Raw genomic sequence first — 18,798 nt, forward strand, 5'->3', positions numbered from 1 at the left:
TTCATTAGATAGATTTTAAACTTTACCAGGGAGTTTCTCCAAGCCACACGCTGCCCATCACATGTATGGCTTTGTGGTGAGATAATTTAACAAGAACAGCAACAAAACCAAAAACTTAAGATGGATGTACAACATTCTGTTATCTCTACCATTTCAAATTTCTCCAACACTGTAATTTCATCCCAACGCACACTGTCCTTTGTTCACATTTGCAAGGGTGTATATGTTCTTATTCCTTACCTGACTGAGCCAGGGCTGTCAAAAACTAACTGGCTTCCAAACTGCTGCTTATACAAATGATGAACTAGAATGCCTTTCTTTTACTGTTTTAAAAGGCTTCTGCCTCAGACTCATTCAGTGACACCCACTCTAGTACACACAGATTGTTTGTCTACATCTGAAGTGGAAAGACATGAACTATGTTTTATTATTTAGTAAAAATGTAAGTTTGAGCTTAGGGCAATACAAAATTTTCTACTGGTAACAGACCTGTTTGAGGACTTTTTTTCCTATACTGCTGCTTCTATACCATACTCTGTTAGAAGCCTCAGTCCTTTACTCCTAACCTAAAGCTGTAAACAATTGTATATATATTCATTTTCCTTTCAGCACCTGGGCTCTGGCAGTCAGTTCTCTAGGCAATGGGAAGAAAGAGTGGCCTCTTCTCAATTCCTGTAGATGCTTTCTACTTATGTTGGGACAAGCTATTAAGCACTAACTAAACACCAAGTTTAAAGAAATTTAAAATTGCACATCTATTAAAAGAAATAATTGTTCTATAATTTAAATTGAGCTCCTCAGTAGTGCTCAGGAACATATAATAAAGACCATGTATGGGTAGGTGTAATTGGATGCAGTTGCCTTAGGAACAAATGTTCAGCACAGAGAGCAGGAAGCCCTGCTTAAAAGGCAAACTCAAAGACTTAAGCCTGGTAGCTGAAATCTGGCTTGACTAAAGTTACTGAAAAAAGTACCACGTCTGGTACTTTTGGTACTTGGCTGGAGTCAGGGATTCATCCCAAAAGCTTTTTTAATTCTCTCATTATTATCAGTGCAGAGCTGAACAATACATTAAAAAGTGCTGTACTAGAGATGCATTTCCCTGTTTCCCTTGTTCAGTAAGCTTATCACAAAATAAAAACTACCCAGAGAGTCATAAAAGATTTTAGGCTTATACTCTTAAGATTCTAGTTTCAGTACCACTTCCACTGTGTTTTCATTATATAAACATGAGATATTGTGCCTTTAGAGAAATGTTATTGTAGGGTGCAAAATAATTTGACATGCAGAGATAAAACACTGCCTGGTATATGAGTATCATTTTAAAGCAATATTAATCACAAAGATTCCTATAAAGATGCTATGCAAAAAATCTTTTCATTTTGTAGAAATAAATACAGAATGCCTAATATTGTTTGCCAGAATGATTTCCAGTGAGATGCAGTTTTTACTATGCACATAGCAGCCACAGAAGCCATGAAGTATTGTTCCCAGTCCGTGTTTCTTGTCTATGCATTTCTCTACAAAGAAATTACTCATTTGTGCTTCTGTGACTTACTCCCATGTCTGTTTCCATTTGGAGAAATATTCTAAGACACAAAAACACTTCTCACCCTGAGTGAAATCAGAACACATATACGGCCCTTTTGAAATCACTATTTGCAAAAGACAAGGAATATCCTACAGATACTAAACTACACATTACTAAGCTGTAAAGTTTGAAAGCAAATTGTCTTTGAAACAAGAAAATCAAATACAGAAGTTTCTTATTAAATAAGTTGTTTATCAAATAATACTTCCCAAAGACTGTGAAGTAATTTTATGAATGGAACCAGAGATCCAGTTCCATGCTGCACCCTCTAAGAGGATCTTCCTAAGTCTTACAAGCCAACAACCACGGGAAGGCAGTCATTTAAGGTGTCTTTGTGCATTCTTCATATATTCTCTCAAGATAACCTGGCAAGCTGGAGAAACCAGGCAGAACTCATATATCCTCCTGAAATACTTGAAGCCATACATACAGTAGCTCTATTCCTTCATGTTAACCTAGTTTTCATTCCAACTCATGTAATTTCCCAGACTAATAAAAAGGACTTTACTTCCCATATATTGGAAGAAAGTTCACGAGGCTGTATGTAGGAGTGCCACGCTATACCTACAGTAATAACTGAATGTGGGCTTTTGTTGATTTCCAAGTCAAGACCCATCTGTCATTCTCATGTCTATGAAAAAAACTTAAATACTTTTTGAACTCCTGAATGCATCAGAATTCACCTTGTCTGGGCACAATCTCTGGCTTGCATTAAACTTGAACTCCCAAATTCAGGGCCATGGAATACACTTGCAATGTATGTAAGAAATAGCTGAAATAGAAGTCCTGAAAAGCAGAGGCCTCTAGTCACAAATTATGATGTAGAAGTGTCAGGAAGCCCAATCTGTAAACAAAAATAGCCTTTCTGCTCTTTTCTTACTTCTGTTGCTCAACTTGAAAGTAATCAAATCTCCTGATTTAATTAAAGACATTTTCCATGGCTCCACTGACTTTAAGAGGTTTGTTTCTTGACTGCCTCTTTCTACCTTTACATTATTTTGTAATTTTTTTCTCTTAAACTAGCCTCAAACCTAAACATATTTCTTTTCATTATAGATGTCTTGTTTCTGAAGCAAAGAAACACCCACAACTGACAAGTTACCAGGCCAGTAGAACACTAAATGCTATGCAGCAAAAAATCATTTCAGAAGTACAAGGAAGAATGGTGAATGGTTTTGTTTCTGTCAGTAATTTCTGTTCCATGGAAAGTGCTAACAAAAACCATAAGCAGTAGCTAGCATTTAAGCTTAAAAAGTAAACATGATTACTATTTTCGCTTGTTCAAAATAAATGGCTGCATATTAATTAAATCAGTCTTAAAGTTTCCAAAAAACTTTGCATAAAGAGAGCAGAAGAGACAACAGAATCATAAAGCCATGAAGTTGTACTTCTGTTTCACAGAGCAAACACTGCACCATTGACATTAATCCTGGCACTGCATATTTCAACTAGGGCAAAATTTTGCAAGCAGAGAATCTCTACTGAATACCCAAGGAACCAGATTGTCTGGAAAGCAGTTACTGTTTGAAAATGGAAAGACAACTCCAGGCTTTCAGGACAGGACCATGAATACACCATCAGCATCCTCACACAAGCTCATCAACTCTGAAGGAGCAGGTCCTTGCTTCACTTCCCACCTGAGCACAAACCTGTGCTCTGTTCACACAACTGCACAGATCCGGCAAAGCCAAAGCAAGATGTCCTGGAGAAGGCAGAGCCCCCAGGCTGCCAAAGGGCTACAAACAGCACAACGGTGAGCTTAAGGGTGGAATGACTTGGCCTGCTCAGCTTGGAGAGTGAACAAGCAGGTCAATTTCCATGCTACTTTTGTACCTTAGCTGGTGTGAAGAGATAGCAAGGAAAAACACCAAATTTGCAGGATTTCTGATGTAAGAGTCAAGGGAAAAAAAACACCCTTTGGGTTGTCACTATTGGATCAGCTCTGCCACAATATTTATATTGCAATGGGTTCAACAGGACTCTGCACCAGTGTTCAGAAATGAAAATCTGGTTGCTTCCTTTAGACATATAAGGCATAACTCATTTTCATTAATTATCTGACAGAGGCCAGCTATAACAAAGCAAAAAAGAAACTTTAATTTGAAGATTAAGACCTTATAATTTCACTAGAAGCCAGTTACATTCCTGGAAAGGCTCAAATATTTAAATTTCCTTGCCTCAGATTGCTCAGTTAATAGAGCCTATCAGCTATGTGATATCACTGTTATTTTCCTAAATGTGAGGCCACGTAAATTCCAACACTGCTGGAAGAGCTTTTCACAGAAAAACAACTCAACTCCTATATTGGTCAGATACACTCATGGAAACAAAACGACGCAAAACAAAAATAAGGAAACAAAATAAAGCACATTTGGTAAAAAAAAAAAGAGCCTTATTAGGCCCTCAAGTTCTAGAGAAAAATAGAGGTGTCTGAAACCATTCAGATGCATTTTTTTATAAGGGGAGATGACTGAGTGGAGAACAAGCTTCTCAAATTCTGAAGAAAATGAAATCTGGGATATCTTCACTGCATTCCTTCTGTCTAAGGACTACTTCAAGTAGTAGTTCATAAGACTAAATATTTCTCTATGGTCTTCCACACAATCACAGCATCTTTTTTTTTCCCCAAGGATACGCTGAGGGGTGAAAGAACATGTGCTTAGTTAAGACAAACAGGTAATCATAAATACTCAGGGAAGTGGTTTCTACAATAAGATGTACCACATGAAGGCAAGCTATTGCCTAGGTAGGAACCATGATCTGCAGATAAATTTCTATGAACATAAGTGCTCGTTTTATCACTGTTCTCAGAGGAGTCATCATTCACAGGCAACAGTGGAAAGTCTATGGCTTCAGCTTCCAAAACAGCAAGAGGGACAGAACTATACCTTCTTGTTCCAAAGGATGGCACTTGCCAAAGGGCCAAAGTGACTTTTACATAACTTTTCTGTAGAATCATAGAACAATGTGGGTTGGAAGGGACCTTAAGGATCACCTGATTCAACTAAACCTGGTTGCCTCTCTCCCTCTTTCTTTTTTATTTTATCTCAAGTAAATAGCAGAAATTATCAGCAATTTACACAAGGAATATGAAATACAAATACCTCATTATATGGAAGAGAGATTATGGCACTCACCTTGAAGCAAGCTCTGACATGAGCTAGAATCTAGTAAAATTAGCTATTAAGCTAATGAGCATTACTGGTCATTGTCCTTTTGTGGCTTTGTTTCAGTAACACTCCAGCAACACAACAGTATCTGATATCACAGTAGGATATCAACTACACAGGCTTTGTAGTCTGATTTCAATATTATTATCTTGTGCAATTAATTGTTTCTATTAAAAAAATAATGATTTAAAGTTGCAAAGATCAGTTGCAAACACAGTGCACTCCAGAACTATTACAGAAATTTACCCTGAGGAAAGGACTGCAATAAAAATAGTTCCAAAAATAAGTATTCATTCATAATTCTTGATAGTTTCCAAAATATTATTTCAAAATTAACTTGCTACCTCATTATTCCATATCAATTCAGAGTAGTATGCGTTTTTAGCAGCAATCCATTATTATTGATTAGCGAACATATTCACATTTCTATTAAATAAAAAGAAATAAATGCAGTTTTCCAGTGGAAGGATTCTCAAATGCCAGGTAACACTCTTCAAAACTGCTAACATGGGCCCTGACATTGCAAAGATGTATACAGCTAGGTTTAGCAATAGGTTTTCATAGTGAAGACTTCAGTGGTGTTTTCTAACACAGCAGCATTCAATGATAACATTCATTAAGGGTATAAAATGAATGCTGGAAATCAACAGACTCTTAATTGCTGTCCCATGAACTGTTTTGCATAAATGGCTGAAGATGGCATATAATTAAAGCTGCACTGAAAAAAAGCGGAAAGCAACGAATTAATTTGTTTAAACAGCAAACAAACAAAAAAAAAGATGGCCATTTTGCAGGCAGTAATTTTTAGTTTTTTCACTATGAAAACGAGATACAAAACACAAAATATGTATTCATCTGCCTAGTTAATAGTGGTGGTTACTTAACACTACACAATTAAAACTGTTAAGTAAACAAGTTACTAAATATTCACTAAACATTTATCATTTACTAAATATTTACTAAACAATCAAAAATGTTTAGCAAACCAGTTTAAGTGAGAATTTGCTTGGCTTGCCAACAAGAAATTTAAGACTTAAAGTTAGTGATTAATTAAGCTCTATATTGTAACAGGAACCAGTTTTCTACTAAGTACTAGCCAAAAAGGTTTTACTGATTTTCAAAAGCCTAAGAACCCCCATGTTTCTTCTCTATTGGAACTGTCCTGAAAAATAAGATTCTGAAAAGCTTTTAAAAAAAATATTCACCTGGTATCTTTGCAGCTTCTCAGTATTCAGCACCTGAACTGCTCTGGCCTGCCTCAGGTGGCCAGATCGTGCTCATTCTCAGTTGCAAGACCACACAGAGATCTAAAGCCCAGGAGACCCAGCAGGTTCTCTTTCAAAAGAGAAATATATCCTGTAGTATTTGGGATACAAACAGACTTGTGATTAGGTCTCTGAAATACTTAAAGAGACTGTTTCTGGGGACAGCTCTTCTCAGTCACAGTGACTACTACGTAATGAGGGAATTGCCTAAGAAGTTTTTGTGTGAGCTGTCACGTGGACATAAGTCAGGAAAATTCCTGTTCATGTACCACCAGGTAGGTTTAGCTTGTGGCAGAGAAGTGCAACTGACATTTGAAACAACAACGCTACGGTGCTTTGAAATCTGAAATGCAATTCATCACCATTGCTTTCTTTCGCCTGCAGGTTCCTGTGTTTTCTTTGGTTTTCTTGGTAACATAAAAATTAGTGATGCTAGTACTGACAATGAAGAGTTGAAGAGCATTGATTAAAAAGTAAATCAGGCCTCAGATACCATAAACTTATATTAAAATACACACACACACACATATATATATAAAGCACATATTTTTATTCATCTTCTAAGCTTCAGTGCTGATCTACAGATTGGGTGTTGTAGAAAGGCTGTTGACCTATAGATTGGCCCTGGGAAGAGAAACTTGGAGAGCTGCACCAAGCAAGAGGTCACCTGCACTTAAAGGTTACTCTATGTTTTTACCTGAAAAGTAAGATTTTCACATATTCCTTTGACTTCAGAAACAGCAACATGAATGATACCACCAAGTCTTGCATTAGTTATAAGCCTATTACATTCAGTATTTATGCATATATATGCTTGGAAAGCAAGCAAGGAGTTTAAATTAATTGCTTACAGTTGGCCTGAAAATGGTTTTCCCCAGAGAAAACTATAGTCTTCAACTTATGTCTTTGAACTTCTGGAGTACATCACCTCAAAAAGTAAGTTAAATTCTCCCTCAGATGCAAATACATGAAAATGGTATTTGCACAAATTTCTCTTGATTCATATCCTCACTGGATTTGCTTTTAGCAACAGTGAAATTTCAGCATTCAATGGAGCATGAAAAGAAAATCACAAGGAGGAACGCTGGGGATCAGTTGGAAACACTGGTCTTTAGCTGTATAACTGATACTCTAATATTTAAAAGTGCTCATACATTTAATTAGCTAAAACCCACACCAAACTCTTACCTTAAAAGGCTGTCAAAATCTATAAGCAGGAACAGTCTGCCCAGAGGAGTTAGGAGTACCCCATCTCTGGAAGTGTTCAAGGGCAACCTGGATTAGGATTTGAGCCAGCTGTGCAGTGAATGTGTCCTGGCCTATGGCAGGGGGAGTTGAAACTAGGTGACTTTTAAGGTCCCTTCTTACCAAAATTATTCTATGGTATAATTCTGGCATACTCAGACAATTATGCCTTCTGAGCAATCTTCAGGCTATTCAGCCAATGTGTTCTCATATGTTACTGATATTGGTGACAGCACTTAAATTGCCCATTCAGGTCAAGACCTAATGTGCTACACACTGGATGAGTACTATATTGAAATTTTGTGCATTAAAATTATATGGTTTATTTTGTTGCTGCTGAAATAACTATGACTAAACATGAAAAATATGAAAATTAATATTTAAAGTAGCAGGGAGAAGCAAAGCCAGAGAACTTCATTTAGGGGACACAATCTTTCCCTTTTACCTGAACATCATGTCTCTTAAAAGTTATCACTGGGACAACCTGGAATTATTCACAAGGTGGAAGTCTCAGAGAAATGTACGTTGCAAGCCGTGATCCACAGACAGCGGTCAATTCCTAATAAACACAACTAAGAGGAGTTAAAACTACATACCATTCTCTTCTTTCTGCAGGTATGGAAACGTCTGTAAGCACACAAAAAATGTAAGTGAATAAATGAGGAAGGCCAAGGCCCATACAATCCTGATTTGTCCATAATAAGTCTATGAACACATGCTAAGAATACACTGATGTCCCAGCTTTAAAAGAAAGACCCTAATCTTAAACAAGGAGTAGAAGCAGGTGATCTGTAGGAAGAAGATTGCAAAATAGGGATAGCTGGCTCAAGCCCACGTGAATGTATTAAAATACTAATCACATAATGACACACTGTGATATTGAATCACCAGAAAATAGACCTAGTTAGAGAAAAATGAATGTTTGGCAAAGGTGATAGTTGTGAACATTTCCTGTGGAAACAAGCACCCTGCCAATTGCTACAATCATTAAAATAGATGAGGCTTCCATACTGACCAGGAGGGCAGTCCAAGAGTTTTTTGACACCTGTATTTCTCAAGTACAGAAAAGCTCTCAGGGAACTATACTTCGAAAAATATTTAGAAAACTAATTCCAACTGACAATGCTGTGAAATGGAAACTTAAAATACGGCTGTTCACCTCCAAACTTGCCTCTGCTCTTCAACTGAAGTCCCAGGCTTCCAGAGGCAGAAGTCATGAGAATTCACATAACCTTCATGGAAGAGAATGGCAGTGCTCATACAGCTCTAACAACAGCTTCATCTCCATGCAACAAAAAGACTGTCAATGGGATCTGCAAATTTCATGGCATTGTTTTGGGGGCTTTTTAATTAAAGCCTTTGATCCCTATGTTCTAACTAAAAGAAAAAAAAAAGTGAAAGTCAACATAGCTATTACTGATAATGAGAATTTCACAAATATTGAGCTCTGTTATATCTGTAGCTGCATAAGATGCATGATTCTGCAATCTGACTGCATCTTACCTGTTTGTTCCCCTCTGCCTTTATATTTGAAAAATCAAATCACATTCTGCAAAATATTCCCCATGGGACACATATGAATATTTGATTTAGACTGGAGAGCAGTTAACCACATAATTAGTTACCCTGGAAATCAAAGAATTCAGAAAAATAAGAACTACCAGATTAGACCAGATTAGAACACTCCTCTTTCTGAAGGTTGGCAGGTGCTATGGAGGGGAGCACAAAAAACCCTCAAGAAAAGTCTCCTCACAGCCTAAGGAGGGGCTAATTCAAATTCTGGATAATGAAGTTTAATATTATCTCCAGTATGCTTCCCATTTTATCACAATTCTAGATCTTATCACTGCTATTATGATTCCTTGAAATCTTCATCTCAAGAATAAATTACATGTTTTCTTCAATATTATTTCTTTTTCTATCAGTCTTTAATTGATGGCTTTTCAGCTTCTTTTCCTGTCTACCTTTTTTTCTCTTATGACCCCAGTAAGAAGAAAACCTCTCTACCTGCCTAAGCAACATGTGCCAGTACTTTCCAATACTTTTGTTTCAACCTCTTTAAGGTAAACAGCAGAAACTCTTGAGGCTCTTTACATATTGCCTGTACTCTTTCTCCTTGCTCATCTCAGAGCCTCCAGTAGTATTTTTTGAGAGCAGATAACTATAATTACCCTAAATTTGCTGAAGGCATCCTAACACGCAGGAACTACATTACATTATTCCGGTTCCCTAAATTTGCTGAAGGCATCCTAACACGCAGAAACTACATTACATTATTCCAGCTCCTAAAATCTGGTTTGCAAGTGCAGTCAAACAGCAGAGGTCTTCCCTGAGCTGTGTACAGTCCCAAAATTACCAACCAATGTAACGTGAAAGTTGGCAGGTAATTTTAGGATTTTCAGGAAACATGAGGCTACTGTTTCTGATAACTGAATGACATTTATTGACATTTCAGCAAGTCACCTGGCTGGGACAGGTCTCCCTAGAGTAATGTTACAAGTCCTTTCTCAGTCTGTCCAATACAGACCAGTTTGTGTCTTAAGCACATTTTACTCCTCTCTTTTTCTTAAGCACTTCTTCCTCCTCTCTTTCCAAGGAATTTATAAGAATATTAAATATTGGAGTTGCTACATAACCTTGAAGCATCCTGGTATGTTTCAAATTGTTCTCCAAGCAAGTTTTGAGGTCATGGTAACACTATCTCAGTTTATCAGTGGTAGTTTCCCTAATGGAGTTTTGCTAAAACAAAAACAAGGAAATAAGCAAAAGCCTTCTGCATCTCTCAAACAATTTTATACACCCATCCATACAGCTATATATATATATATATAACTAGTCTAAATGAAGTACAAAAAGAATGTGCTGCAATGAAAAAGAGGTAGATCTGACCCTACAGGCAATTTAGTTACAATAAAAAGAATGTCACCAAGAGAGATAGACTAAATAAATCTACATCAAACCATATTATGGACTTATTTTCTGCAAAGCACTTCCATTATTAATGCAGTACATAATTATAATCATAGTGCATCCCATTGTCTACAAGGATGCAAAATAAGATGACAAAAAGTATCCAGGTTGCAATTTAAGCTTAACAAAAATCATTCGTTCGCAGTACTTCAGCCAAATAAATTTCCTAACTGCAAAGTCACAAGAAAAGTCCGTATCTCAAAACTAGATATCAGCCCAACTTGAAAGAGTATTCAAAGATGGTACAAAGCAGTTGTGGCAAAGTTGTCTTCCCACTTTAGATGATATATCCTATTCAGTCAGCTATTCAGCTGATGCAGATCAACATGGCTCTCCTTAAACCATGCCATAGAGATGTATCTTTTCTTCTATGTGTCCTTCTATGTTCCTAGTAACTCAGATTTTAAATTGGCAACACATTCATTTAACCTATTATTTTTAGACATACATTTATGAAACTCAGACACTTAGTATATTTATTCCCCACCATTAAAACTCAAGTATGTAATTTTGTTATTCATATTGACTTAGGAGAGAATATGTAACTAGACTAGCAGGCTTAAGCTTGCTATTAACTTTTTCAGACAGAGTTATAAATTTCAACAAATAGGTTATAATTGAGGAGCCAGCATGACCTTTATTATTTCAGAAGGTTCAGCCACGGCAGCTCAGTGTGACTTCAGCTAGACTATTAGTCACTCTGTCAGATAGAACCATTAACATCCAACTCAGACTCGCATCCACATATGATCTGATCCTTAAAACTGGCCTGAATAAGCTTTACTCTCAAGAACAGCCCAAATCCAGGCACTGGAATTGCTCTTATAGAAATACCATACTCCCAGTGAGTAAAGTAGCAAATATTTGATATTTCTGTCATAATTGCAATCAAGGACAAAATAAAAAGGCTCTCACAGAAGAGTATTAGAATATTTATTAGTAAAATCCTATTTTCAATCAATCAGGACCAGTTCTCCCTCAGAGAAAAACTGAACTAGTACTGTGTGCCATGCATTCTTGTATCATTCTATTCCATTATTATGCACACTGCCAAACAGGTAATCGAGTAGTAAATATTTCAGAACATTTGCACTTAATACGTAGGGAAGTATAATATGAAAACAACCACTCTATCAGAGCCAGTGTTTCCAGCAAAGCAATGATTTCTGTTACAGAACAATCCTTTTATCAACAAAAAACCCTGTGGTATTTCCAGTGACCTTAAGACAACCAAAATAATGTTACAACTTCAATTAATTGGTAAACTATTCTAGAACTTTTTAATGCATACAACTGACATAAACATGATGAAAGATGGATGAAAAATACACAAAAAGTACTAGTTGATATATTACAATGACTCGAGGCAATGCTTCCTTTGTAAATCATGTATGTGACGGAATACAGCTACACCTCTCTTCACATCGTTATCATTTGAAGTTTCTTTCTCAAGTGTACGCATATGGAAGAAACAGCTCCACTCGACATAGGAAAAGGCAACACATTCAGCTCAAGTGCTGCGAAAATTTGACAGAAATTTTCTCCTAAAACAACAGGAGCACACACTGATAATGCATTACTTGTGGAAATGGTATGTGCATGAGCGTGCAGGGGCTTTTACACAGCTGTCAACCCACGGTAATCACCGTCGCTAAGTGTGCCTGCAACACGAAGACAAATATTTGACCTATTTTCTTAGGAGAATTTAGCTGTCATCATTCTTAGCACCACGCTCCCGTGAACCAGCCACTGCCAAAGGACTAAGGCAACGCGGGCATAGAATTCTTCGCCGAGAGTGAGAGCACTTCCTTCCACGGAGCGATGTTTGTTCCAGCGGTAAAGCGATCGGCCCCTCGAACCCACATCCCCCTGCCGGTTCCGGGCTGCGCCCGCTCGCCCCGGTCCTGGCAACCCCCCGCGCCCGTCCGTGCCGGGGACTCACGTTTGTAGCTGGCGGCCCAGGGCTGGTAGCCGTAGTAGCCGGTGATGCGGAGGATGCGCTCCTCGATGGAGGTGAGCCCCACGGACGCGCTGGTGAGGTCTTCCACGGAGCGGGACCACTTCAAGTCCTCTTTAATGGCCTCGTCCACCACCAGGTACTTGAGCTGCCGCAGCTGCGGGCTGATGTCGGACAGCCGCCGGGGGCTGACATCGGGGGAGCGCCGCATGCCGCTGCGGGTCGGGAGAGGGGCGTCAGCCCGGGGCCGCGCCGCCAGCGCCGCCGCCCTCCGCCGGCCCCGGGCGAAGTTGGCGGCGGGCGGCGGGACCCCCACCGGCAGGGGAGCCGGCCCGGGGCCGCGGCGCCCCCAACTTTCTCGCCGCCCTCCACCGGAGCGACCCCCGGGAGCGGGCGGCGCCGCCGGCCAGGGTGAGGTGAGGTGGGGAGGTGTGGGGTGTCCCCGTCCCCCCGGCCCGCCCGCCCGGCCCCGCGGGTACTCACAGCGTGGCGGCTTTGCCCCGCGCGGAGCCGTTGGGGAACTCCCGGATCCCCATGGGGAGCAGCAGCGATGGCTGGGGGGCGCCCAGGCTTCCCGGCGGGGCGAGCCGGCGGCTCTCACCGGCCGGATAACACGCGGAAAGGAAGGAAAGGAGCGAGCGGGGGAAGGCGGCGCCCCCGTGGCAGAGGGTCCCCGGGCTGGCGCTGGCCCCGGCGGGAGAGGCAGGCAGGGAGCGAGGCGGGCGGGGATGGACGGACGGAGACGGGCGGGCCAGCGCTGCCGCCTGCGAGCCGCTGCCGCCTGCGGAGCGCCGAGCGCCGGCGGCGGGGGCCGGGCAGGGCAGGGCGCGCTCCGCGCCCCCCACCCCGCGCGCTCCCGCCGGCCGCCGGCAGGGGGAGCCCCCGGGCCCGCCGCCGCCACAAGCGGCCCTCGGGCGGGGCGGGGCGGGGCGGGGCGGCCTCACACCCCTGGGTGGCTTCACCCCCTTGGGTGGCTTCACCTCCTGTGCGCCCGGCCGAGTAGCGAAGCCGTTCCCGCCTTTGTTCGGTGGCGACAAGCTTGGAACGGCGCGGGGGGGCCGGACAGCCCGAGCGGGGCCGGCTCTGAAGTGACCGTGGAGCCGATCTGACGAGGGGCACCACCTGGCTGCCCCCGTAAGGCCGCCGAACCAGCACCGGGGTCACGCAGCCTCCTACCAACTCACCTTTACCTTTTTTTTTTTTTTTTTAATGCACCTCGTTTAAGTGGCAAACATGCGGTTAAGCTTAAATGAACATGTGAGCATAGATGTTGCCTTATACATAAAATTAATTCACAGACAAATAAGATTAAGATCTGATAATAGATTGTTAGGCAAAACTTGGTGACCTAGAAATATATAGACAGTTGAAGTCAAAGAGTGTTTTGTATATGTGCATCCTTTTATATTTGGAAGGGGGTAAAAATCAAGTCCAAGGAGAAAAGGTTCTTACCTTTCACCACTTCACTAGCTCAGCTTACTTGGAACATTAAACCACCGAGGTATCAAATGTGGAAGTAAGCTGGATCAGTGAAATGCAACCTTTCACTGTCACTGAAGGGAACATTACAGCATCACTGCACCGTTATCAGGAAGGGAAAGTATAAAAAATATCCAGCAGATGAAAATCAAACTAATTATCATCTTAAATACACATGTATTGAATAAAGCACTAACTTTATTTTATTTCCCCTCCAACCCTTATTTTGAGCCTGTGAAGGGGGAAAATGTTTGCTGTTGAGGAAGCTGGTTCCAAAATCCACTACAGATGAACAGCAGTGGTCCAGTAGTGCAAACAGAGGGTAATTGTGCAGGTGCTTGATGCTGCCCGCCAGTAATGACAGAAACCCTTCCAGGGTGCACAGATCAATGCAGAAGAATGATTTTGGTTAAGATGAGGGGATAAAAACACAGTGCTCACTAAATCTAAGGATGCTGATCACTGTCTTGATTTAAGTCTCTTTAGGGCATTTAGGGCAGGAATGGTGAGAACAGGAACAAATGGGATTTATCACTTCAGTCAGGCCTCCCAAGGCCATCACTGGACTAGCATCGTTCAGTATGCACAGTCCATGATCTCTCTGGCTTTAAGTGGTGGACAAGGATAGGATTTATTCGGAGAATTTCCCATAATACTGCATGTATCTAGTGTTAAATTTCTCTATGTTATAGGTCCAGAAATAAAACATAGTCTCTGAGCCAGCAAAGTCTCCAATAATGAAGCAAGCCAAACATTGTTTACCAGCCAATAGTGACTGACACCTGCTGAGCACTCACCTGTCTCTTGGCATGGGCTGCTGCAAACTAGCACAGGCTGTTTCAGCCCTGCTAGAAATTTTGCCTTCATCACTGATGTGTTTAGCTGCCCATTCTCTCTAGCACCAGGGAGTAGCTGTGGAAGTCAGAGGCCCTACTACACACATATCCACTTTGATATGCCAGAACCATCTTATTCTTCTATCCAGTAAATTTTTTCAGCTGTTTTATTCCTCCCCAGCTGCTGTCATTCCAAGGTGTAAATGGAAGGATAGATGGGTGTTTCTCCTTTCACACACACAAGTGACTTTGAACAGCTTGGGTGACAGCACTGACAAACTTGAAGTGAGCATGCATCTTGCAAGAGAGGAAAAAATGCATGGGAGTGAACATCTTAAAGTTCACTGAAACATTTAATAAAGATGAAATTTCAAAATTTTGTAAGATGCAACAGCAACATCTACCAACAGCTACCTCTTTGGATCTTACCAAACCTTGCTGTAAGTGATGATTCTTCTTTAAAAATAGCAGTTGCTGGAGACATGCAAGTAAAAATTCTCATGTATATTATTTTAATTATGTTCAAGCATTGTAGCTAAAACTGAAATGCTACAATATGACATTGGATGATAAAACATAAAGTATGGGATTCCACATGACTTGGAATTTGTAGATTTATGGAGCTATTTAAGATTTTTAATAAAAGGAGAAGAAAATATTGTAGTATTCTAGCAATTCCACAAAGTGAAAGGAAAAAATTACTAAGCAGAATATACCTGCTCTAGGAATAGTGGGCAAAATGGTATGCAGCACCAAGCTGGAGCCACTATGAACAGTTTTTCTGCCCTCTTACTAGTGAGAGTTTATTACTTTAGTAAAACACATGCAATCGCTCAAACACAGAAGGGTTAGGAAATTGTATTTTTTTAAAAGGCAGAGCTCTACAGCAAGGGAACAGTAAGTGATTATTCTATAGTGTGGTGCCTTATTCTGTCCTGTTAGATACTCCTTTTTATGTTTTTCCAGACAACATGAAATTATATGCTTGACTGATATTCAGCTCTTAAAAGGCACAGCCATTAAGATATATTAGCATTGTTGTCTACAGTGTGATGCCATATCAAAGGAAAATATAATTTAAACTGTATTTATTTTCACTGCCCATCAATACTAGATTGCCAGAAGATTCTCTGGGATGGAAGTTTACATTTATCAAAATACTCATTTCATGAGAAAGGTAAGTGCATTTTTTTATTCTCCCAACCCCCACCCCAAGATAAGAGTTTTACATTTGAAAGATTATCTGACATGCTAGGCTAAGATAGCAACAATGTTTTATCAGGCAACAAAACAATCACTATTGCATAAACACCAGCATGAAGTTGATGTGGTCCGTCTTTCCCAGTTCATAAAATCAGCCTTAGAACCTGAGTCTTTAGAAGACAAATTAGCTCCCTCCTTAAGCAAGGAAAGACTTCAGTGCCCTTCTCACCAATTATTATGCATTTGATGCTTAGTCCTGCTTCTTTTTTATATTTAGCACTGAACGTATAAACCCAATCCATTAATTGGATGTTCCTGCCCCAGGGTATTTGGGTGTTGGACAGAAATACAATATACGTGATAAAAGTCCTATATAATATACGGAAATGCTATATGGCAAAGCTATCAATTTTCTCCAGCTGGAGTCAAATTTGACATCCTCGTGAATATAATGCTGCTGCATAACCCAAGTGACTCCAGCTCTATCCATGGGACTAATTGTAGCATGTTCCGAATGAACAGGAATTCAACTTTGAGCATAATGCATTTCACATACAAAATATTTTGAATCAGCAACAACAACAAAAAAAGCAGAAAATATCTAGTCCATCCTAGTTATTTGCTTGCATTCATGTTTTTGAAATATTTAATACCATCTTGAAATGGTTGAAATAAATCCAAAAAACCAAGAAAAACTGATACAGCAGGCAGAGAATGGTCAAATGAAGACTGAATGAGAAGCAAAAGTCAGCCTGACCACCTCCAACACCTTGCTCTCTCAAGTAGAGATACCAACAGCCTGACCACCACCTCACCCTTGCTCTCCCAAGTAGAGATACCAACACTGTGCTTGAGAGAGCAGTCAGATGAATTTAAGACAAGTGAGAGCAAATTTTTCACATGAGCTCTCACATTGCTCTGATCCCCCTGCAATGCATGGCAAAACCAAATAAGCATCAGAATTTTTTGTCATGACACCTTGCTGAAAGCCACTGGAAAGCTCTGGAAACTACAATCTAGCTGCCTGTTATAGTTAGGAAGGGCCATACAGTTAGTGTCCCAGTTCCTGGGAGGTATGCTGCTTTATAGAAAGCTGATTTTAATCTGCTACTTTGAAGTGGTTGAATATAAACTGTTCACTTTCTTTCTTTGACAGACACAGTGGAAAATAGAAGTCCTTTATATTTGGAATGGAAAATAGACCTATTTTTTGTTTTGATATCCATTGTTAGATGAGAAATACATAAAAAATTAGGACAACTCATCATGTCTTAGTGGCATACGAGCCCTGCCAGTGCCTCTCTTCCATGTTCCAATCAAAAACTGAAATATAAAGAGAAGAATAATAGTAACATTTTCTTCCTCCAGCAAGGGCCCCAAAAGGAGGTGTTAATGAGAGAATGCAGAACAGACCTCTTCAATATCCCATATTTTGAGAAATGCCAGAAGCGTCAAAGTCCGTTGGTATGCTATATAGCCTTCATATTCCTTCATGCTCTGCCATTCCACATTATTTGTGCTAGAAATAACAGGCTACAAAACCCAGATTAAGGAAAGGCTGGATACTGGTAATGCAAGTTTTCTGTATTAACTGTGCATGACTCCTAGTTCCTCCTTGTCCCACAGGTTTGCTGAGGGGCGAGCCCAACAACCAGGGAATGAGGAAGGAGCAGAAAGATATAGGAAAGAGAATTAAGGACTTGAGAAAGAACAAGATAGAAAACTTTTATTGGATTTGTGCTCAGGGAAGGAAGTTGCTTGAGCAAACTAGAGCACAATATTTTTGTTATGTTTAAAGTTGCTTATCTGGAAGTTGTGCTAGCTCCAAGAAAAACCTAATAATTCTCACCCTTCAGATAAACTTATGGGTTGTTTTCTAGTTTTGAAGGTGTTTTTAAAGTTGGGTTTTTTCAGTGCAAAAAGATGCGTCACTAGCCTTGGACTGCACAGATTTCTCAGCAGGAGAGATTTCTGAAGAGAAAGAAACACTTGGAAAATGATTTGACAGGCAATTTTTACTGTATAAAATTAATGGTAGCTGTTTGAAGCTGCACATGTGTCTGAAACATTAAAAAACCTACAGCTGAATTTTTGATCTGGAAGCATAAAAGATCAAAAAAGCATTATAATTTTGCCAAATGGTTCCAAAGTGTGGGGCAAAGCTGCTTACTTCTATGTATGCATTTTAAGTCCTATTTGTAAGTTAACCATACTTATTTTTCCAGACTTGGAATTAATTTTGGAAGCTACTGTAACTATTCTGTTGCACCAACTCAGACCTTACTTCTCCCCACAATATACAAAAAAGTGTCCTTTCTTTACCTTTTGTCTCCTACAATGGATAGATTTCATCATGTCATGAATAAAGACTGTATCTCACTACACTTTTTTCCCGGAAGTTCTTTGAAATCAAAAGACTTCATTAGAAAAAGTAAATCTCTTAAGAGTATAAATTGTTAGTGAGAGTAACAGTAAGAACCAGGGGCAGACAATTTGCTGTGCAGGTCGCTCCTGCAGATTGCAACACCCCTATACACTGCATACCCACAGAGAGGCAGACATTAGCACTGCTGTGAGCCTCAAGGCTGCACTGCTTCTTAGTGGAAAATGATGTAGCATTAAAAATGAGTTCTTTCATCTTGTATTTCCTTAGTAGATTCTTTTATTGTGGTGATAAATTTGGAACAATGAGATTATTTGATTAAACTTTCTCAGTCACTGCTGAATGGACTACCCTGCTTGTAGAATTAATAAAAAGGCCAAGACACCTCATTAACATGCTTGGTATTGAGCTGGATTGGCAGCAGCACAGCTTAATCCTGCCAAAGGCCATTTGCCGAAGAAAGTCAGAAAGCTTTTAAATCATATTCTTAAAGGTTGAGTCAGGAGAAGATGACCTTGCAAAAGCTGTAGTCCTAACTGTCCAGACTTCCCTTCTGCCCATTCATGCTAGAGCTGCTTACTGCACAGAGCAGTATGTTAAATAGTATGGTTTCTCCATATGCAATTCAGTGCATCAGGCTTTATTTTGCTGTGCATGCTGGTTGGAAAGCTAGATACAAAAGCTTAGTTTTGAAAAAGC

General features: G+C 40.1%; 1 protein-coding gene and 1 long non-coding RNA gene across 2 annotated transcripts in view; one reads left to right on the top strand and one right to left on the bottom strand.

Moving 5' to 3' along the window:
* Positions 1-13,012, bottom strand: part of SLC35F3 (solute carrier family 35 member F3) — a 162,384-nt gene extending 149,372 nt beyond the window's left edge. The window contains exons 1-2 of the mRNA XM_038132690.1: positions 12,682-13,012; positions 12,184-12,413 (exon numbers count right to left, since the gene is read on the bottom strand). Of these exons, the coding sequence (XP_037988618.1) occupies positions 12,184-12,413; positions 12,682-12,734 (283 nt within the window). The 5' untranslated portion in view covers positions 12,735-13,012. The remainder of the gene's footprint in view (positions 1-12,183; positions 12,414-12,681) is intronic.
* Positions 11,121-18,001, top strand: LOC119699349. The gene is made up of 3 exons (XR_005256396.1): positions 11,121-12,337; positions 15,628-15,690; positions 17,343-18,001. It is a non-coding gene; the product is annotated as an uncharacterized LOC119699349 (long non-coding RNA).
* Positions 18,002-18,798: the final 797 nt, after the last annotated feature.

This window comes from Motacilla alba, chromosome 3 (assembly GCF_015832195.1).
Source record: "Motacilla alba alba isolate MOTALB_02 chromosome 3, Motacilla_alba_V1.0_pri, whole genome shotgun sequence".
NCBI classification, from domain to species: Eukaryota; Metazoa; Chordata; class Aves; order Passeriformes; family Motacillidae; genus Motacilla; species Motacilla alba.